Here is a 23,050-nt window from a genome sequence, read left to right on the forward strand (position 1 = left end):
TACACTATTCAATACTAGTTCCACGTCAAAATCAAAATAAGTTAGAATTAAATCACATAACTATAATTTTATAAATATAACTGAACAATAACGAAAATATACATACATGAAATACATCCAATTTGTAAGATGAAACAATGGTTTTCATACGTATCAAAAAAAATATGAAATACATCCAAGTTTTAAGATGAAACAATATAATCTTTTATGCATCAAAAAATATATTAATCCAAATATTGAAAATGTAGGGGTAATCAAAAAACAAATATTACAGATGCAGAACTCCAAGATCATTTTCACTCCTATCACATTCGACCCCCAGAAAAAAAAAAAACGCTAATGAGAAAATACTGCAAAGCTAAAAGATGTATACGCATTTCATTTGAAAAAAAGGATGCCAATTAACCAAGACAATGTTAAAAATAGAACATGCAAATGCTAAATGAATGACAAATGAATAAAGTTGGAATAAATTGAGTATGATTCTAGGATGAACCGTACCTTGTGTAAGGGTAGATATCTTCCATACTACTTTGTGTAAGGGTAGATATCTTCCATACTTCCAGATGATTCTTCATCGTAATATTCATCATGGTCAGCAGGGATCGAAATTTCTTTCTCATCCTAAAAATATATAACAAGAATAAAATTCCAAACATCGTATGCCAACAAAAAGATAAACAATAATAAAAAGTTTAGAGCTTTTGATTATGCAACTGTATTCCTCTTCCGCCTATTTAAAATCTACTTTACGGCACCGATATCAGTTGCATGCTTGGTAGAAGGATCCACTAAAGATCGGAGTGTCGCCTCACTCTAGCATCACAAAAAATCAATAGGCAACTCAATGAATCTTCAACCCTTTATTTAAAAACACCCTGCCCCAAGAATCCCACATCGCTCAATGCCTACATTTACATCTAGCCGACTGGCGTGAACCAATATCTTTGCTTTGTGTTCTATATTACCTCACTTCTCTCTGCATCTTATGGTCACCGACTTAAGAGATTTCAATTGGATCTTAGATAAACCTCACGTAGCTATCATTCAATTAGAACAAGCAAACAAACCTACGTTGAAAGGTAAAAAGGACGATAAACCTAAATTCCATGGCTAACAGATTCGAGGATATTATTTAACTTTAATTTGGTTTGATTTTCGTCCCTGGCGTTTGTGCCTACACTAAGATGGATAGTATGGACTTAAGTAAAACATTAATAAAAATTCTACTGCAAAATGGCGAGAACGGTACCTTGATCTCACAAAGCAACACTTGTGGCCCACCCACCACAGAAACAACGCCTTGAAAAAGATAGCACTCATCACTTTCAGCATTCCGTGCCTTGAATGTCATGCAGTAAAATGCAGATGGTGTGCGGTTGAGCTTGACAACCTCCTCAAGATTGAAATTCTTATGCTGTAAACCAACCGAAAAAGACACCAAAATTAAATTATTACGTGTATTAAATAATCAAGACTGTCAATAACATTAGATAATTTGTCTTAACTGTTTTCTGATTGTAGAAATTTAAGGCTAGTTTCGCATAATCATTTGTCATTTCCCATGACTTGATAATAAAACGTGTTCTCATTCCACCACATTCACAATGCCGTGGGTCAAAATAGTCATCACACATCTGCCAATTAATATAAACAAAGCTCAGTTTCTGATGTTCATATCTAAACATTGTTTATTATATGCATATTTAATACAGTATAAGTATAGATATATGAAAGATAAGAAGTTCTCAGTAAATTCCTCTTTCCCGATTCTGTGCATCTCCAAAGTAAGGCAAAAAAATCTATGATATCCAAAGCATCGAATCAAATGGAGTAGAAAGCAAGAAACAACGTACCATACGCAGTGTTGGCACGTCGCAAAATTCCATCTGATGAAGCCCTGCAAGTTTATGTACTTTAAAAAGTTATTCAAATAAAAACATAGAATGCTGACATGATGACCTATGTTCCCTAATTGTTACACCCAATCCCTTGTAGCACTGCCACTCGGCATATCCGTCCCCTTCTCCACTTATTGTACGGTTTGTAACCCACACACAAAACAAAAAAATTGCCCAAAAGAGTGAGCACAAGTTCAATATAAAATGACCTAAATAAAAACGATAATAAAGTATAGAATGAAATGAACAAGTACAAATGCAATACATGATGCCAGTAATACGGATAATCGACAGATGAAGATCCCAAAATGATAAGAATACTACTTTGATCAGTATGATCGTATGGTAGTTGCAGTAAAATTTAAGTTTGCATCTTAATATCATCAAAATGCCCATAGCAAACAATACCGAGGCAATTAACAAGTAAAAGTGGAACTGCACAGTAACCTAAGACATTTCAAGAATCATGATTTTAACACGTTTTCTTTTCTTAATTATTTCAACAAACATGTATCATGCATCCCTCAAATCTCAAACTTAATTCCCATCATGGTAACTCAAGCCTCACAGAAATCTGACTAATCATGGCATTTATCGTAAAATACCTTTCAAACATAAGCATCAAAATACCATCTAAACAGAGCATAATATTGAAGTTGACGCCCGTTAATAGCAAGTTTCCCACAAGCTACAGTTTGTCATGTTATTACTGCTCAAGAGCATATACATGAGTGAAAATAAAGACAAAAATTAAAACCCAAGTTCAACAATACATAACAAGGTTACAGAATAAAATATATCTACAAAATTAATCTTGTAGACTCGGCCAATACGAACCCGAAGAAATATTCATGGAAAAGCTTACCGGAGAGGGAAAGAGGAGATCGAAGAAGACAAGAAAAACCAGAGTGACGGGAAGCCGAGAGGAAATTTTATGAACGACGTCATAGGGCAAAGCCTCTATTAATCGGGTTGATATGGCCCGGGAATATTGGCCATCCCAATAACAATAAAGAGACAACTAAAAAAAGCCTCAAAAATATGGCCCATTATTAGTAATTAAAATAAATACTAATACTTTAATATATAATTTTAAATATCATTAGTTATATTTATATAAATAAATTGTGAAATATGATGATTGATAGATAAAATAAATAAAATTCATCATGAAACGTTACACCTTGACAGTACAATTGATGGATATTAGGAATGGACAAAATAAAGCATATTTTGAGAATAGAAAATTGGGAATGAAGTAGGAACTACTTTATTTACAGTTGAACACTCATTTTTATAGGATTCAAATATGTAGATAAATTGATACATTTATAATCAGAAATCTTATGAGTTATAAAATGGGGATTAAAATTAATTATTTAAACAAATCATAAAGCTGTCAATCATTTATCATTTTTGAGTGAAGTTTGGTCCTTGAAAGTGACTAGCCTTTATCCTTTGGTCGACTGATCAGTCTTAGCACACCATTGCGCATGGGAACGGACACAAGGCACCGACGTAAAATTAAAATACGATCGTTGGTCTCTCTCTGGGACCGGGCCTTTTCCCGTAAACGGGCTCCATCTGGAGTCTTCTCCATCACGATATTCCCAAAAATCATATATCATATCCTTTATGTCATAGTCAATTCACATCTTTCAAAATATTTTTCCTTTCCTTTCCACATTTAAAAAATATCGTGTCTTTTCCACATTTGAAAAATATCATTTTAACAATAAAAATTTCACAACTTTACCATAAATCATAAAATTTTATATTTTCATCATAAACGTTTTAAAATATCATTTAGCATGTGTTATGATTCTTCCTGACATTGCCAACCCTTTTTATACTACCCAGGTGTAAAATGATCGTTTTGTCCTTGGACTTAAAATTTCTCGATTTTGATATTTTCTTACTTTTATTGACTTAAGTCTATCCCAAATAATTATTTAAGTTTAAATTTAATTTTTAATATTTTGATTTAACTTAAACCCGAGGATTCCGATTTAATTTCTTAATTACTAATTCGTGAAGCGTTTTAATTCCGAATTAATCACAACTATAATATTTTCTTCCCAACTTTAAACATAAACTTTTTATACCTAAACTACCCTCATGAACCATGAATCGACCCACGTGGACCATGAAAAATAATTTTTTTCCCAGTCAAGTTCTTCAAATTCAAGTTTGGTTATGTTTTCCATTACGACTTTCGAATAACGTTTGTGTTAATAACGTATTATGAATAATAAAGAATAGAGATAAGAGAATGATTAGAAATAATTTATAATCACAAGACCTTATATTTATGGAGAACATTTACATAATTTGAATAATAGATAACACGATTTCTTAATCTTATGTCAATCATCATCTACAACAATTTTATCTATAGCAAAATTAGTTTTATTTTGTTTATTAAATTGAAACAAAATTTTTGCATATTAAGATTAAAATTAAAATTAAAATAGAGAGTAACAAATACAAGAACGAAATCTAATACTTGCACTAAAATCTAATACTTGCACTAAATATCCTATAGGAAATTTATTTATTAAAATGTAAAGTGTCATTATTTCGATTTTGTAATTAAGAATATCACTAATAGAATTTCGATAATATACTTTGCCAATATTTAATTCTTTAGTTTCGAATTTCAAAATAATAGATAGTAATATACTTCGATTATAAAATTGACCAAATAATAAACTATTTTAAACTTTAATATTAAAAAAAAACACTATCTTCACTTTAAATTTTAAGTGACATTTTATTTTGTCCAATGTCACATGATGAAGAAATAAAGTTAAAAATTAAAATTTAATAAAATGAACCGATTGAGAACATTACAATACCTTTTTTTTTCTTTCAATATTTTACCAAAATCCTTCCCGAGTTTCCGTCGGCTTCATCTTCCTCTTCCGATTTCACATCTCCGCCGTTTTTCTTCGTTGGAAAGTCACCGGTGACCACCGTGACTCGTAGCCCATGACTTGTAGCTCCGATCTAAGCCTTGAATCGAAGTATTTGAGCCCCGATTTGCTTGACCCGAAGCCCTAGGGCGAGGCTCTTCTTCGTTTTTCCGGTGATTCTTGTAGCGATTTTCGGTTGTTTTGTGTTCGTCTAGCTTGGATTTAATTTAACATAATTAAAGCTCGGCCCTAAGACCGGTGGTGGATCCTTCGGTCAAATCTTTCTCGGTGAGGTTTCTTTTGAACTTGAGTATCGTACTTCTCTTCGTCACTTTAGGTTTTCTATTTTTTTATTTTTCAGACTTTTTTCCTCTATGAAACTACACATATCGATAGTTTTGAGATCGTCGCTGTGAAAATCGTGAGTTCGAATTTTTTTTTTTTTTCGTCTTTAGCTTATGAAATTGATGGATTCTATTTCTGCATATTTTATTTGAGATAGCATAGAATTTTGTGAATTGCATGCAGCGGATTGTATCTCTTATTGTGTTTAATTATTATTATTTTTCATGAAATGGAAGTGGTAATTAGACTAAAGCTACTGTAATTCAGGTCGATTCCTGTGCTTGTAACTAGGTTTAAGTGCTTCGTCGATTGGGTTTCACATCAATTTGTTTTAAAGGAGTGTCAGATCAGGTTCCTCGTATTCATTTGCTTCGAAAACATAACCACATTTCACATGAATTGATCCGTTATACCATGTCAAATTGAGTAGAACGTGGATTGTTAGAAATTTGGTTTATTTTATTTGAAAGGTCCCTGAGAGAATCTTATTTAGTCATTGAGAGAATCTTAAATTGACTTAATGTAGGCAAAGGAAATATATCATAAAGCTGTAGTAGTTCTATGTTGGAACATGGTAGTGAAAGAGATCATTTTTTTATTTTTTATTATTGATAGTCTGAATTTAAACTTCTTTAAAATACATTTTTGTAAAAACTAACTCAAACTCCATCAACTGCTTGAAAGATTGATTATTTTTTAAAAAAAGATATAGCCATTTTTATATATAAAAAAAAGCTTTCGCATCCTAACACTCTTTAGCATATCGTTGCCACTTTTTTCAAATTTGTGAAATCAAACACAAGATCTGATAATTTGAATATATGTTTTATTTGTATTTCTGTTCAGAGGATCCAAACTTTTATTTTGGCTTTGCCATATGGGTATCTTGTATAAGTACAGGTCCATCACAGGAGATTTTCAGCTTCTCATTTGCTGGATCAGGCGCTAATATTCTTGATGCGGGGTGTAAATCTCAGTTATTATCATTTTCTGACATTTCCAAAAGGTTATTACTTTTGAGAAACTTGGTAATGGTTTTATTATTTTGACAAGTTGATGTGAATGTCTTTAATGCATGATGACACTTCTATTCCAATTCTAGATGCATGTACCAGTTGCTTCATTAGATTGAGAGAATATCAATTCATCAATATGCCTTAATTACTTCATTAGATGGAGAATGTCTAAATGCGTGTTTTCATATCAGGTTTGGGAATTCAGATATGTTATTATTTCAATTGATTCAGCAATCCATGCTCTTCACTTCTCATGATTGGGAACAAATACAAATAATTTTCTGGGATTGGAGAACCATGACTCAGACTGCATGCCTGGAAGAATCTCACATGATGATGTTACCCAGGTCTGTGGAGATGCTTTTTTTCCTTTGGATAAAAAAAAAACAGAAGTAAGGGATCAACTAAGGAAGAAGGTCGATGCTCTGGCCTTGGACAGTCACTGGATGGATCTTATATGTCTATAATCATTTGATTTTTACATGCTGCATGTGTAGCTGACAACATCATTTGTTTTGGAAGTGAATGTTAGTGTGCAAACAGATAGAGTTGTGAATATGTTGAACTTTAATGTTTGTTTATTCAAATTGTTCAGAGGTTCACTTTGTTCCGGGTAATAAAAAAAAACTTGTTTCTAGTCCAATGGATAGGTTGATGTGCCTTTTTGATACAAATGGAAACATAAAGGACGATGATCACTTGGTTTCGGTAAGTGAAACATCTTTCCTTGGGTTCTCCTTGTCTTCTGATATTTGCACACCTTCATTGAGCTTCTCAATGATATCACTGCAGCATCTAACAAAAGGTCAAAATTTCAACTTGTTATTACCGTTGTAAGCATTGGCGCATTTGCCCTCTTTCTAATCGGGGTGTAGTTATCTGTTGATTACAACAGGCACATAAACATAGAGAAAATATATTTTTTGATGTGGCTGATACATTTTGCTTTTCCTTTCTCTTTTCTGTGTTTTTCTTGTCGTTTAATGGTTCAATCTTGGGGATTTATTACAGTAGGCACATAAATTGGTTGCCATATCCAGTTTTCTTGACATGTTATGTCTTTTTGTAGGTTCTTAATAACATTATATCTTTTACGTTTCAGATTGGAGGATCAATAAAAAAACCATTATTACAATCAAGTTCATTATGATGAAGTAAGAAGTGAATAGAGTGAGTTTGTCTACTCCTACGCGGGTGTTTAATTGGTCATATTTATTTATAAATTTGTCGGTTGTACTTGTAGACAAATTTCACACAGATCTGTTGATAACTTAGTAGTAGACATATTTTAATGATTTGGTATGATATTGGAGGGATCAGTACCTATACCATATTTATGTTGAATGATTTGGTATGAATGATTTTGAATGACTAGTACCTATACAATATTTTATTTGAATAATTTAATGAATCTAATTCATTTCAGTATTGGATGTTGTGGTACTGTGCGTATTTGTTCAAACTTTTGTGAAGTATTTAAAAAATGAACAATTGCTTCATTAATTTAAAATTATCTTGAAGTAAAATATTGCCTACTAATTAAATTAGGGCATTTGTGATCGACATATACTTCATTAATTTTAAATTATGTTGAAGTAAAATATTGCCTAGTATTTCTTTACTATAAAAAACCTATGAAGTAACAGGTGATCTTTGGCTTCGGTGATCTACAAAATCGTTCGTAATCGGTAAAATTTCGAACCGATTATGATTTCATGGACTGGTCAAAGACTTTGTTTTTTAATAGTCTATGACTTCGGTTTTTATGCGAACCATGGACGTTTACTTCGGTAATTAGATGGTTACTACTTCATTTAATGTCTAAAGTAAAAAAAAAAACTGTTTTTCTACTAGTGCATTATATAAGTGAAGGGAAGACATAAATTGGAATTTAAAATTTTCATTTATTAATATTATATTGTATTTGTTTATTGATGAACATATATTGAACCCAAATTCATTATTTTCAGTATTAAACATTTACATTTTCTAACCATGAAATTCATATGTTCAGAGTATTAGGGTAATTTAATTAAATAATGTTAATGCAGAAGGTTCATAAAATAACAAAACTAAATAAAAGCCGAACTAAGTGCACAATAATTCCACCGATTGTATTGGCAATAAATTTTCATTTCAATCGATGTGAATGACAACGCCATATAGATATATCATATTTTTAATCCATTTCAAAACATGGAATATTTATTTTAAAAAACCAAGTCAATTTTTTCTTGGACGAGTTCGATACCATTAAAAACAGACAAAAATTTGTGTGAAACGGTCTCCGGGTCGTATTTTGTGAGACATATCTCTTATTTGAGTCATCCATGAAAAAATATTACTTTTTATGCTAAGAGTATTACTTTTTATTGTAAATATCGGTAGGATTGACCCGTATCACAGATAAAGATTCGTGAGACCTACTCTTAAAAACATTGTCATCCCAAATATCGAGAGAAAAGCAATTTTGATTAAAATAAGTGAAAATTATTATTGTTTGGAAAAATACATTAAATTTTAAAATTTGAATTGACATCATCTATAATCGAAATATCATTAGATTCTACGTTACTTTCCGACAAGTAGACAATATTAATTTATAATCCATGAGATTGAGATAGCATAGATTTTTCATGGTCCACTAACATGAATTGTCTCATTCAACACATTCTCTTCTTATATTAAATAACTCAAATATTTTGAAAGATAGCTCATTTTCTCCAAGTTTTATAGCTTAATTTAATATTAAAATATTTTTATTATAAATGTAATTTATTGAGTCCATTCTCACTAATATACTGATGATCGTTGGATTTATGACTCCATTCTTGTTTTTTTTTCAATTGGAATGCTAAAGTAACGTGATATTGCATACGGTAGCTAAATTTTTCAATATAATTTTTAAGAAAATATCCTTCAGCATAGATCATTACTTTTAATTTGGAGGAATTACATATTGATAATGTAATTTGCATATTTTTTAATTTATTTTCGGTCGTGTTATCGCTGGTCATTCACAGTCTTAGCCCATTAACTTGTATTTTTTTTTCAATTTTAATCTTTTTTTCATCAGACTCATGAAGCGGAATCAGACAAGCTAGCATTTTTTGGTGTCATGACATCATTTTCCGGTATCACGTCAGCACTCGGATAAAAAGAAGATTAAAATAGAAAAAAATTGCAAATTAATGAACTAAGACATTAAATTAACAGACATGTCCAAAATGAAAAATATGCAAATTATAAGACCAAAACCGTATTTTAATACTTTTTAATTCAAAATTCGATTACTTCCCAAATACTCTATCACTATTAGAACAATGAAATTTTTTTTTTATCATATATTCTAGTAATAAAATTAAACCACTATGCTTCGGGGGAGAGGGAACACATGCACGTTATGAAAGCGTGAGACTGATGTCATTATGTAAACCGCACAAACNTTTTTTTTCATTTATATGTAAAATCATAATATCTTATGTATATTAGTTACAATATAATTCTTAGTTAGAAATATAAAATATAATCAAATTATATATTGTAAATATAAAAAAATAATTAAAAATTGAGGAATAAGAAGATGATTTATGTGAGTCCCCTCCTAATTATTGATGTGATCTTGAAGCCATCGATGATGTCTCTTGATGACTAGTCGTGTTGACTCAGAAATAGATCTAACAAATTATTGTAACCTGATAATAATCAATGGTGTGTACATAAAAAAAAAAATACAATATTTCCTCAAAGAAAGGGAAAAATAATAATAATAACAGTGAAAATAGAAATAAAAAAGTAAAATACCATGAAATCGATGCACTAACTAACACACACACACACACACACATATCCCATGTAGTACAAAATTATTATGTTTTTCATTAATTATATAGATTCCACGTTAAATTGTTGCAAAGTGTGGGATTGAATCGGGCTTTGTACTCCCATAAGAACTGGAAGGGGTTAAAACTGAATTAAGAAACAAATTAAGAATCTGATTTGAAAAATTTTATCTTATAATTTGAATTTTGAGAAGAAATTTATGGAATTGACCCTTCATTTCGCCATGCTTTTCGGCTATTTCGTAGTCTAACTTAGTTCCCTAACTTGTATTTTTTTTTAATTTCAATCATTTTTCATCGAAATTGTGACGTGACATCAGATACATCTACAATGTCTGCCGCCACATATATAATGAGAAATGGATGTCCATTGATATATTATCAAAGCATTCATGTAAGAAAGCGAATCTGCTTTAACAAAACTGTGAGTGTCATAGGTTTTTGTTATGCCTCAAGACCGAGGTTGGTCGAACTGGCGTTGTTTCAAATCACATCATTTGTAAACAACAAGTCTCATAGTTATCAAATATCTAAACCAGTCTATTTCATAAAAATAGATAATCTTCTTTACAACACGATTCAAAACAAAATGCAGAAGTGAATTACAAACTTAACAAAACAGAGTTATTAACAATGCTTGATCTCGAACTGATTCTTCATCACCAGCCTCAAAACATGGTTTGCTCATCCTTATCTAACTGCTCTTCATTCTTATCTGGAGAGGGAGAGTAATGTTGAATGTTTGGGAAAATGCTTAGCAAGTGAAGACCGATCGTGCATAACAAATACCAAGAATACATATACGCATACATAATCATAATTTCAATTATAAGCATGCCGAATCCAATAGGAACATATTACAAACATTTAACTGAAAATCATCTCATTTTTCATGGTCTAATGATCACTCCCCTATATGTTACTCCTCTAAAAGACGAGACTAAATAAACAATTATTATATTCTACTGCATCAGGATCATATCAAATTAAATCAAATCAAGCATCAGAATTTTCTTTGTCATTTCTAGCTCGAGTCATTACAGCTCATTTCAATTAATTCAAACAAGCTTTCGAATATTATATCTAATATCGAATAAGAAATTGATTTAAATATAACATATCAAATAGAAATGAATATATCATGCCGATCGAGTTTTTAAAAAAACATACGTAATTGATTTTTATAAAAACTTTAAGCCAATTTAAAAAGAAATATAAGTGTGCAAACTTAATTCAAAATCCTGCCTACTTGTTCTTTTCTCGAAATAAAACATGAAGGACTTGCTGCTCAAAATATTATTCCCTTGATGCTCGAAATTGGCTCAAACGAGGGCCGAATGTTGTTCAAAATTTGGTGTTGCTTGAATTGCTTCTAGGATAGAAACTTGGCTCAATATCTCGGCAGCTATCTTGCTCTAAAATGCTGAAGGAATTGTAGCAGAAAGTCTCCTCTTTCTTGCAGCTAAGGTGACTGAAAATCTAGAGTATTTTGGAGAGGATTTGAAGTGATTTACCTTAAGCTTCAGCCACTATGTATAGGTCAACACGAGCAGCTGAAATGACAACTGTTACAACTCATTCAAAGTTGACATTGGCCATTGAAATGGTTGATACATATAACAACTCATTCAATGTTGATCATAGCCATTAAAATGTTTGTTACATATCCACTAAATTAGCTAAATGAGCCTCTTAATCCTGTTGTATTTTTATGTCCCATTTTTTAAAATTCTAGCTGCTGAAATTTGTTTGTCGATCATGATTTTAAATTTTTTTTTTAATTCTCAAGTATGACCATGAATTTTGAATACCATGAATTCGGGTCTTTACATTCCACTTCCTTATTTAAAGTTTTATTCTCGAAACTTGTGTTAGCTTGAAACTTGAAGAGATAATGTTATTTTTTTCGCATCTTTTCCACTAATTCTCAAGTAGCTTCTTTTTATGTATGGTTATATCATTCTACTTTGACATACAAAATGGTTCGTTGCCTAAGTACTTAGTCCTCGATGTCCACAATTAAAATAGGAACTTCTTCGTACTTTAATACTCCATTTAAATTTCCTTCGATTAGAAGTGGTTTGGCCTCAAGAATATGACTTGGATCTGGAATATCTTCTTAGTTGTGAAACATGAAAGATATTGTGAATTCTTGACTTATCTAATGGAAGTGTTAATCTATAAATAAGAGTTTCTACTTTCTCATGAATTTCAAAAAGTCCGACATATCTAGGATTCAATTTCTCAGTCTTATTGAATCGGAGCACACCTTTCAAGAGTGAAAATTTCATATATGATTTCTCACCCAGTTCAAATTCTGTTGGTCTTCTCTTCGTATCAGTCTAGCTTTTCTGTCGATCTTTTGTAGTCTTTAGTTTCTCCTTGATCATAGTAACTTTATCCATTATTTCTTGGATCAGTTCGGGTCTAGTGATGGATTTTTCCCTACTTTATTCCAATCTATATTTTCGCACATATAGAGCTTCGTACGGTGCCATTCCAATCCTGCTGTGATAGTTGTTATTGTAAAAAAAATCAATCAAGGCAGATGTTCACTCCAATTACCACTGAATTCTAGAGCACATGCTTTCAATATATCCTCAAGGTTTTGTATGGTCCTCTCAGTTTGGCCATCAGTTTGATGGTGATATGTATTACTAAGAGTAACTTTAGTGCCTATAGCTTGTTGAAAGCTCTTCCAAAAACGAGATACAAACCTCGGGTCTCTATCTGATAGTATGCTAGTTGGAACTCCATGTAATCGTACGATATTATTCATGTATAGGGTAGCAAGTTTGCCCAGATTATAGTTCATGCAGATGAGTAAGAAGTGCACATATTTCATGAATCTATCTAAAATTACCCATTTACCATCATGACTTTTTCTAGAATTTGGTAAACCGATCACAAAATCCATAGAAATATGTTCTCAATTACATTCCGGGATTTCCAATGGTTGAAGAAATACCCAGGTGTTTGGTGCTCAACTTTGACTTGTTGGCACATATGATACTTAGAGACAAACATTTCAACGTCTTTTTTCATTCCACTCTACCAGAATTTTTTCTTCAAGTCTCTGTACATCTTGGTATTACCGGGGTGAACAGAAAATTTTGATTTGTGTGGCTCAAAAATCACTTCTTGTCGAATATTATCAATTTTGGGTACACATAACTGTCCTTTCATCCATACGACTCGTTTGTTATTTGCATGGAGATCTGGTGACTTTCTTTCCTTGGCTTGCTATTTCAGTTTCATTAAAGAGGGGTTTCGATCTTGACTTATCTTGATCGTTTTTCGGAGGCATGGTTGTGCCGAAAGTGACTCTAGGATTACTTTACCCATATTCTTCCGACTCAAAGTGTCATCTATCTTATTTGTTTTGCCCGGATGATAGCTTATTGTCAAGTCGTAGTCTTTCAAGATTTCAATCCACTGTCTCTACCTCATGTTTAACTCCTTTTTTGTGAACAAATATTTGAGACTTTGATGATTATAGAAAATCTCACATTTGGCTCCATAAAGATTATGTTTCCAAATTTTTAGTATATGCACTACTGTAGCTATTTCAAGGTCATGGGTCGGATAGTTTTACTCATATGGTTTGAATTCCTTGAAGTATAGGAAATTACTCTCCCATATTGCATGAGAACACATTCTAAACATTCTTTTGATGCATCACTATGGTTGGCGAAATCCTTTCCTTCCGAGATAGTACCAATACAAGTGTAGATGCAAGTTTTTTCTTCAAAACTTTGCTCACATTCTTCAATCTATTGAAATTTATAGTTCTTTTGAGTGAGTTTAGTGAGAGGTATGAGTATTGAAAAAATACCTTTAACAAATTTTAAATAGTAGTCGGCTGGACCCGAAAATATTTGAACTTCTGTCACAGTCTTTGGTCTAAGTCAATCTAATATTGCCTCTACTTTCTTAGGGTATACTACTACGCCTGCTTCCGAGATTATATGCCCCAAGAATGTAATGTTTTTTAGCCAGATTTCACATTTATTGAATTTGTCATAATTGTATTTCTCTCTTAGGGTCTTAAGGTGAGGCAAATATGTTTTTTGTGGTCTTTTTACTGTGATCTTATTTAGTTCTCGGTAATCGATACACAATCTCATGCTTCCATTTTTTTCACAAACAGGACCGGAGCACTCCACAGAGATGTGTTTGTTTGGATTTGCTTGTTATCCAACAGTTCTTGGAGTTGTTCCTTTAATTCTTTCAATTATGCCATAGCAATTTGTACGGTTCTTTTGAGATTAGTGTAGCACCGAGTACCAAATTAATTTTTGAATTACACTTCACGGTCGGAAATTGTGCCAGGGAGTTCTTCAAGAAACATATTCGGAAATTCTTGTACTCCTGTAATCTTTTCTAATGCAATTGTAGTTTCTTCCTTTATCTCACTTAGTTAGGTAAACATCTTCTCTACTTTTCATGGCTTTCCAAGTCTAGGAAGTAGATAAGAGGGGATTTGTGTTTTTTGACTTTGCCATGATAAACGATTTCTTCTTGGTTTGGAGCTCGTAGTTTGACGTTCTTCATACGATAATCTACTAATACATTATTTTTTGTTAACCAATCCATTCCAAGATTGACTTCGAACTCCACAATGTTTAGTTGAATCAATTAAGCTTGAAATAGGACAATCTTGGTGTACCCTATGTGTTTTAATTATATTACTAGTGGGAGTTGCTATTCTAAAAGTTTCAACAAGTATTTCAGGTGTGAGCCTTAATTTATTAGTAAACCTCTTAGATATAAACGAATGAGTGACACCACATTTAAATAATACATAAGATGATGTTTTGTTGATTAGAATGGTACCTGCCACGACATCATTCACGTCATCTACCTCTTCGTGAGTCATCGCAAATAGAGGAGAGTTGAGCTTATTTTCATTTGGCTTGTTGAGGGTAGCATCAGTATTAAGCCATGTCCCTTTCCTAGGCTCAAGACAATCAACAATTAGATGTCCCAACTTCTCACAATTGAACCATACACCAGACTTCCAACGGAATTCCCAATGATGGCGTCTATTGTAAGCACATCTTGACCTCTTGGTATAATGGACTGGACGAAGTGCCTTTGAATGACCCACTGAACTAATTTGGTCTTTTGAATGGCTGCTTTCCTTGAGAATATTTCTCGGTAAGAGGTCGCTCATTCTTATTCTCGCTTTCTAGGTGTTTGATGACAGTCTCGGATCTTATTGCTACGTCCATCAGATCATCAAAGATTGTGGGTTGGTAAACTGCTATGACTGTTCAGACCATGCTTGAACTGATGCATCTTCAAAGTATTATCAGCCATGATAGTGAGAGCATAGGTTTCAAGAGAGTTCAACTTTGAAGTGTACACCACCACTGATGTATCCGGACTTTGAGTGAAATTTTCGAACTCAATCAACTTATGTAGTCTCACTTCATCCGGGTAGTACTGTTTCAAGAATACATCTCAAAACTGTTGTCATGTGATTGGTCTGGATGCTGTCATGGTTGGTGATATTGTCTCCCACCATTTGGCTGCTTTTCCTCTAAACATGGAGGTACCATATCCACCTTAAACTCGTTGAAAATCTTGAGTAGGTGGAGTTGGGTCTTGATATTTTTGAGCCAGTTTTGGCCAACCTCGGGGTCCGAATCTCTTTTGAATGTTTGAGATTGATTCTTGCGTAGTTACTTGTAGTGATAATTGACCCCATATTTTTGAGGTCCCGGAGGTGTGATTATTTCCATTGGCATATGGGTTTTCCAACCCTTGGATTGTGGTAGTCACAATGGTTGCTATAGCCATCAAGTCAGCTTGACATAGGTCCAATCCTGGTGGTGGAATCGTTGTTGTTGTTTCTATTGTTGTTGCGGTTTCCATAGCAAGGGTTGCGGATGTTTCATACTGGTCTTCTGTTCATGTCCTACAAGTATACACATTTTTAAGATATTTGTTTGCCAATATATAAATGAGTCAATAGTAATCACGAAGTTATAGTGGTTAGAATATGAAATCAATGAAATCGACCAATGAAAATAACTTTTTATTGATTCTTACGAAAAGAAACACTACAAGAAAAAACAGTTTCAACAACACATCAAAGACAATTAAAATCGTTGTCTTTTTACTTTTAACAACGGTTTTAACAAAAACCGTTGTCGTAGCCTAAAAAAATCCGCTCATAGACAACAGTTTCTTTAAATTCGTTGTCTTTGATATATCTACGACAACGGTTTTTAAAAACCGTTGTGTATGAGCTTTTTTTTGGGCTACGACAACGGTTTTTAAAAATCGTTGTCTATAAGCGTTTTTTTTTTTTGCTACGACAACGGTTTTTAAATTGTTGTCTATTAGCCTTTTTCTTAAAGCTAAAGACAACGGTTTGTTACAAATCATTGTCTTTCAACTGGTTTTTTTTTTATAAATTTGTTGTAAATATTACATTTTACGATAGTTTAAGCAAAATCTGTCGCAAAAATTAGCGACGGTTGTACTACATCGTCGCTATTTTAAAACTTGCGACGGTTAAAGTATAACCGTCGCTAATTTTAGCGACGGTTTTAAGCACAACCGTCGTCGATTTAAATTTAGCGACGGTTTTGTAAAAAAGTGTCGCTAACATTAGCGACGGTTTTTATATAACCGTCGCTAATCTTAGCAACAGTTTTAATAAAATGGTCGCCAGTTTAAAAGTAGCGACAGTTTAGCCTTAACTGTTGCTATATTTAGCGATGGTTTTTAATAACTGTTGCTAAATATAGCCACAGTTCTAGTAAAAACATCACTAATTTTAAATCGACGACAGTTAGAAAAATAACCGTCGCTATTAGCGACGATTAAAGTCAAAATCGTTGCAAACTGTCTATAAATATCCCCTTCCTCGGTCCATTTTCTACCACACCACTTCACAACACTTAAAATTTTTCTCCCTTACAAAATTTTAGTTTCGAATTAGGATAAATTTTTTCTCTTTAAATTTTAGTAAATTTTTAAAATCAAGAATATAGTTAGCGTAGTAAGATTGTGAGTTTTTTTATATTTATTAAAATATTAAAAGTGAATTTTTTTTTATTTTACTGAAAAAATTAGCGACGGTTTAGGATGATGTCCGTCACTAATAAATTTGAAATGCGTCGCAAATTGTAGCTATCACATCACTCCAAAACCGTTGTATTTTAGCGAATGCTTTAACCACATGACCTTTAACAACGGTTTTACATACCTACGACAACGGTTTTTCACCGTCATCTTTAGACGTCTACGACAACGGTTTTTCACCATTGTCTTTGAGCACACCCTTTAACCACGGGGCTTTTAACAATGGTTTTATTTGACCTACGACAACGGTTTTTAACCGTTGTCTTTTGCCTTTTTTTTGTAGTGAAAAACAATACAAATCAAAGTTCTAGGAAGTGCAAAAAAAAAATACGGAAGAAAGCAAATAGATTATAAATTCTTGTTACAATCGCTGATCAAGACAAACAAAATGGTTTAGAACAATCCAAAATGATAAAGATAAGTTAAATAGACCAAAAGTAGCATCAATCAAGCAGTTTCAAGTATTTTGGTGCAATTACAAGGATCGATTGAGATTTTTCGAGAAATTTTTGAAATTTGAAAAGTATGGAGATATTGATATACATGGATAACCTACGTCATAAGGTTTCCAGAACATTTTATGGAATCTAATTCCTAGTTTCATAGACAAAGTTAAGGGTTCTACAAGATTTTCAAAAAGTAGAACACCACATAGGTGCTGAGGTGCCAATGCTTCAAATATTCTGCACTGAAGTGCCTCATATTGGCATTGAGGTGCCCGTTCTTTCAAATTTTAGATTATGAGGTTCCTATAGGTTGAATTTTGGCACTAAGTAGTTGCCTGCTAGGTGGACCCGTCGTCGGTGCTCAGGCGCCGGTGCTCGAATTATAGGCATTGAAGTGTTTGTCTTGCGCAAATTCGCCCAAATTTCTCCCAACCAGATTATGAATATGGTGACGCTCTGATACCACTTAAATGTCACGCTCCGAGATTGGGGTTGGTCGACACCAGCGTTGTTTAAAAATCACACATTTGGTAAATAACAATTCTCATAGTAATCAAATATATATCCAAACCAGTCTATTTCATAAAAATAGATAATCGTCTTTACAATGCGATTCAAAAAAATTCGGAAGTGAATTAGAAACTTAACAAAACTGGATTATTAACAATGCTTGATCTCAAATTAGATCTTCATCACCAGCCCCAAAACATGGCTTGTGTATCCTTATCTATCTGCTCTCTATTCTTATCTAGGAGGGATAGCAAGGGGTGAGTATTTGAGGAAGCACTCAGCAAGTTGTGACTGATATAAAAATCAAAAATGGACAAACTACAAGACCAAAATTATAATTTTCGATGTTTCACCTGATATAAAATAGATAGCCCACAACTAACTTTATTACTACATAATACATGTTCATCTACAAAATCCTGACATTTTCTATAGGCACTTTTGTGCGAAGTAAATTATAATAACAAGCCATCATTAAATTTGAAGCACATGCAGCTTAATTGCAACAATAATAATAATATAAACTAGTGTTTGGATAAAACACCGATCTAAATACACAGATGAAAACACCTCTTTCAATTTTCAAGAAAATATAGTTACGTAGGGTTCATGATAGTTTTCCTAAGCTTCCAAAGTTTCTTTTAGCCGTGTAAATATTAGTCAGAGTCTCCTGATGAAGACCTTTCTCTGAAAACTACTTTTGTACTGTTGTGTTATTNTATATATATATTTGATTTAAAATTAATAAATTCATGCTTAGCTTGGAAAATAGCATGATTTCTATTTCTATTTATATTTCCCTTTATTATTAATACTACTGGAGTTAAAATTATGTCATTGAATTTATTAAATAGTTTTTTAATAACAGCATAAGTTATATTGATGAATATTCATGTATATGAGTGATATATGAGTTGGGATATAAATCATGTATGTTGGTTTTATTTCATGCAAATTTATTGCTTTAAGCAGTCAATTACATTTTGTCTTAACCCGCTATTTCCTTTTTCTTTTGCAATTTGGTTGTTTGTTTTTCAGTTTTAGTTTTTTTTCCATTAATCTAGTGACGGCATTAATAACGTGTCTGACACCACATCAGCGCTTGAGAAAAATGTGCAGTTTCCTAGAGAGATTTTATTTGATAAATATGCAATGTTGTATTCACGAAGAACTTTATCTCCCTTCAAATTAAATGAGTCAACATAACAGAATAATCTACAAAAAAGTTTACTCTCCCACAACATATGTTTTTTCTTCTTTTCAATGACACCAAATATCGAAGGGGCTATTGAAGAATGAGTCAAAGTTTATTTAGTTTACGTGTCATGTTAGTGGCTCAAGTTTATTGCTTAGTCAATTTGGTTAAGATTTAGTAGATCTCATAGTTGGATAAGGGGATTAATGGCTTAATGGTTAATATTTGTTTTTATTTGTTTTACTCTGTTTCTCTAAATAGCAATGTAAATCGGTCTTTAATTAATCAAGTTGAGGTTCACGTAAACATCAGTGTGTCTTTGTCCTCTTCTTTATTACACTTATTTTCTGCCTAATATTCTTCTTCTCCAACATTTGTGGTATCAGAGCTCAGGTTTGAGAGAGAGTAGAGTGCAAACACGTGAGTTGAGGGATACACTTTGAGAAAGACTTTCATGGCCAACAATACTTCTGCGATGGGTGCTGCACAACCACTTATTCCAATTTTTAAAGGAGAAGGCTATGAATTCTGGAGTATTCGTATGAAGACTCTGCTCAAATCTCAAGATCTTTGGGACTTGGTAGAACATGGGTTTACCGATCCTGATGAAGAAAGCAGGTTGAGGGAGAATAGGAAGAGAGATTCAAAGGCATTGGTAATTATGCAGCAGGCTGTTCATGACTGCATCTTCTCGAGAATCACATCTACGACCACGTCAAAGCAAGCATGGTCAATTCTGCAGAAGGAATTTCAAGGTGATTCAAAAATCATCGTGGTGCGGCTACAGTCACTTCGACGAGACTTTGAAACCTTGATAATGAACAAGGGAGAATCAATTGCTGATTTTTTGTCAAGAGCAATGGAAATAATCAGTCAGATGCGATCTTACGGAGAAAAGATTACTGACCAGACCATCGTTGAAAAGGTATTGAGAAGTTTAACTCCAAAATTTGATCATGTTGTCGCTGCAATATAAGAATCTAAGGATTTGTCAGTTTTTTCATTTGATGAACTAATGGGGTCTTTGCAAGCACATGAGTCAAGAATTAACAGGTCACTTGAAAAACATGAAGAAAAGGCATTTCAAGTGAAGGAGGCAGTCTCAAAACTTGGAGAAATTGAAATCTCAACAACTAGAGGCCGTGGAAGAGGAGGATTTCGTGGTCGTGGTCGAGGTTTTGGTAGAGGACGAGGCAGAGGTAGATTCGACTGGCAATCGAAGTACACCAGTGAGCAAATAACTAACAAGAATGGTGTTCAATGCTATCAGTGCAAGGGATATGGGCATATAAAAGCTTATTGTCCAAACAAAGACCAGCAAGTGAATTATGTGGCAGAGAATGAAGAGGAAAGTAAGCTTTTTATGGTTCATTCTAATAATGACAATAATTCAAGTGGTGTGTGGTTTGTAGATAGCGGTTGTTCAAACCAAATGACGGGCACAAAATCCATGTTTAAAGAGCTTGATGAGACACAAAAGCTGAAGGTGCAGCTTGGGAATGGTAAAGGTGTGCAAGTTGAAGGGAAAGGTACAGTAGGCATTGAAACCACCAATGGTAAAATAAAGCTACTGCACAATGTTCAATTTGTACCTGATTTGGGATATAATTTGCTTAGTGTTGGACAATTAATGTCATGTGGATATTCTATTTCCTTTGATAACGGTGCATGTGTTATTAAGGAAAAGAATTCAGGAAATACGTTGATCACCATCAACATGACGCAAAACAAAATGTTCCCACTGGAAGTTTCACGCATTGAGAATTTTGTTCTTGTTGCTGATGGAAAAGTTGACTCAATTCTATGGCATTTGATATATGGGCATCTCAACGTCAAAGGTCTGAGATTATTAAATGATAAAGGTATGGTTTTTGGATTGCCTAAGATTGGCTCTATCAGTTTATGTGAAAGATGCATATATGGAAAACAAACTAGAAAGTCTTTTCCTGTTGGAAAGGGTTGGAGAGCTTCAAAGTGTCTTGAATTAATTCATGCCGATTTATGTAGGCCTTTGCAGACTAAATCTTTTGGTGGGAGTCGTTATTTCTTGCTTTTTACTGATGATTATAGTCGCATGAGTTGGGTTTATTTTTTAGAAAACAAGTCTGAAGCATATGAGAAATTCAAGAACTTTAAAGTTAAAGTTGAGAAACAAAGTGAATCTCGCATCAAAGTCCTTCGCACAGATAGGGGTGGAGAATTTGTGTCCAAAGAGTTTAATATTTTCTGTGAAGAAAATGGCATTCACAGGGAATTGACAGCTCCTTACACTCCGGAGCAAAACGGCGTCGCTGAACGTAAGAATCAGACTGTTGTAGAGATGGCCAGAAGTTTATTGCAAGCAAAAAAGCTTTCAAATGATTTTTGGGCTGAAGCTGTGGCAACATCAGTATATTTATTGAATATATCTCCAACAAAAGCTGTCATGAATCGAACTCCATTCGTAGCTTGGCGTGGCACAAAGCCGTCTGTAAGTCATTTAAGAGTCTTCGGTTGTATAGCTTATGCTTTGGCGAGTTCTCAATTTCGTCAAAAACTTGATGAAAAATCTGAAAAATGCATTTTTATTGGTTATTGCACTGAATCTAAAGCATATAGATTATACAACCCTCTTAATGGAAAGTTTTTGGTGATAAGAGATGTAGTTTTTGATGAAAATGCAAGTTGGGATTGCAATGAAAAAGTGCAGGAACATATTCCTTGGATCAATGGAATATATTCAAATGAACTTCAAGAGCCAACTTCAACAAATTATCCAGCTAGTTCTTCTACAACTTCTCCAATTTCATCATCTTCAACATCATCAAATTCTCCCGGCACATCACAAAGTCAAAGCTCTTCGGATGAGATACTGCAGAAAAGGTTTTGATCTTTGACTGATATATATGAATCCTGTCACTTTGCTCTTATTGTTTCAGATCCTATTTCATATGAAGAAGCAGCTGAAACTGAAGAGTGGCAGAGAGCAATGATGGATGAATTGGCAGCAATCCAAAAGAATGAGACATGGGAGATGGTGGATTTACCGGAAGGAAAAAATGCAATTGGTTTGAAATGGATTTTCAAGACAAAATTTGGTTCAGATGGTAGCATACAAAAGCATAAAGCCTGGCTTGTGGCTAAAGGATATGCACAACAATATGGCATTGATTTTGAAGAAACATTTTCTCCGGTAGCTCGTTTTGAAACAGTGAGAATTATCTTGGCATTAGCTGCTCAATTACAATGGAACGTGTATCAATTTGATGTTAAGTCTGCATTTTTAAATGGAAATTTGCAAGAAGATGTTTATGTAACACAACCAGAAAGTTTCATTGTTGAAGGCAAAGAAACAAAAGTGTACAGGTTGAGAAAGGCGGCGCTTTATGGATTGAAGCAAGCGCCTCGGGCATGGTATAGCAAAATTGATGCATATTTTCAGAAAAATGGTTTTATGATAAGTGAAAATGAGCCCACTTTGTATGTGAAGAAAGAAGGTAAAAATGATTTTATCATTGTTTGCCTTTATGTTGATGATATCATTTACACAAGCTCCTCTAATTCTCTTGTGGGCGAGTTTAAAGCAATTATGATGGATGAATTGAAATGTCGGACATGGGTTTACTACATTATTTTCTTGGACTTGAAATTCAACAAGCAAAAGATGGGATTTTTATTTCGCAACAAAAATATGCCAATGATCTCCTTAAGAAATTTGGCATGATGAATTGTAAACCTACTGCCACTCCAATGAATATCAATGAAAAATTGCAGCATGAAGATGGGGCAGAGATGGATGATCC

The 23,050-nt window shown here is 33.2% G+C and overlaps 2 protein-coding genes across 11 annotated transcripts; one reads left to right on the forward strand and one right to left on the reverse strand.

Annotated features, from left to right (window-relative positions):
* Nucleotides 1–253: 253 nt before the first annotated feature.
* Nucleotides 254–2,849, reverse strand: LOC140982369 (uncharacterized). Its single transcript, XM_073448851.1, has 6 exons — nt 2,767–2,849; nt 1,862–1,900; nt 1,509–1,637; nt 1,253–1,417; nt 533–624; nt 254–302 (listed from the first exon to the last, which is right to left on the reverse strand). Exons 3-6 carry the CDS (start codon nt 1,635–1,637, stop codon nt 269–271), a joined length of 420 nt encoding a protein of 139 aa, XP_073304952.1. The 5' UTR covers nt 1,862–1,900; nt 2,767–2,849; the 3' UTR covers nt 254–268.
* A 1,918-nt stretch (nt 2,850–4,767) lies between these two features.
* LOC140982250 (WD repeat-containing protein GTS1-like) lies at nt 4,768–7,551 on the forward strand. Of its 10 annotated transcripts, XR_012176229.1 has the most exons (5): nt 4,768–5,237; nt 6,062–6,167; nt 6,369–6,524; nt 6,773–6,885; nt 7,280–7,551. XR_012176229.1 is itself a non-coding variant. In XM_073448693.1 (4 exons), the coding sequence occupies exons 1-4, from the start codon at nt 5,983–5,985 to the stop codon at nt 7,325–7,327; spliced, it is 459 nt and encodes a 152-aa protein (XP_073304794.1). In that variant the 5' UTR covers nt 5,244–5,982; the 3' UTR covers nt 7,328–7,551. The 10 variants fall into 10 exon arrangements, 2 of the variants coding, with proteins under 2 accessions (XP_073304794.1, XP_073304795.1); XR_012176225.1 differs by having other exon boundaries at nt 6,369–6,885; XR_012176230.1 differs by lacking the exon at nt 6,773–6,885.
* Nucleotides 7,552–23,050: the final 15,499 nt, after the last annotated feature.

This window comes from Primulina huaijiensis, chromosome 8 (genome assembly GCF_012295235.1).
Source record: "Primulina huaijiensis isolate GDHJ02 chromosome 8, ASM1229523v2, whole genome shotgun sequence".
Taxonomy (NCBI): Eukaryota; Viridiplantae; Streptophyta; class Magnoliopsida; order Lamiales; family Gesneriaceae; genus Primulina; species Primulina huaijiensis.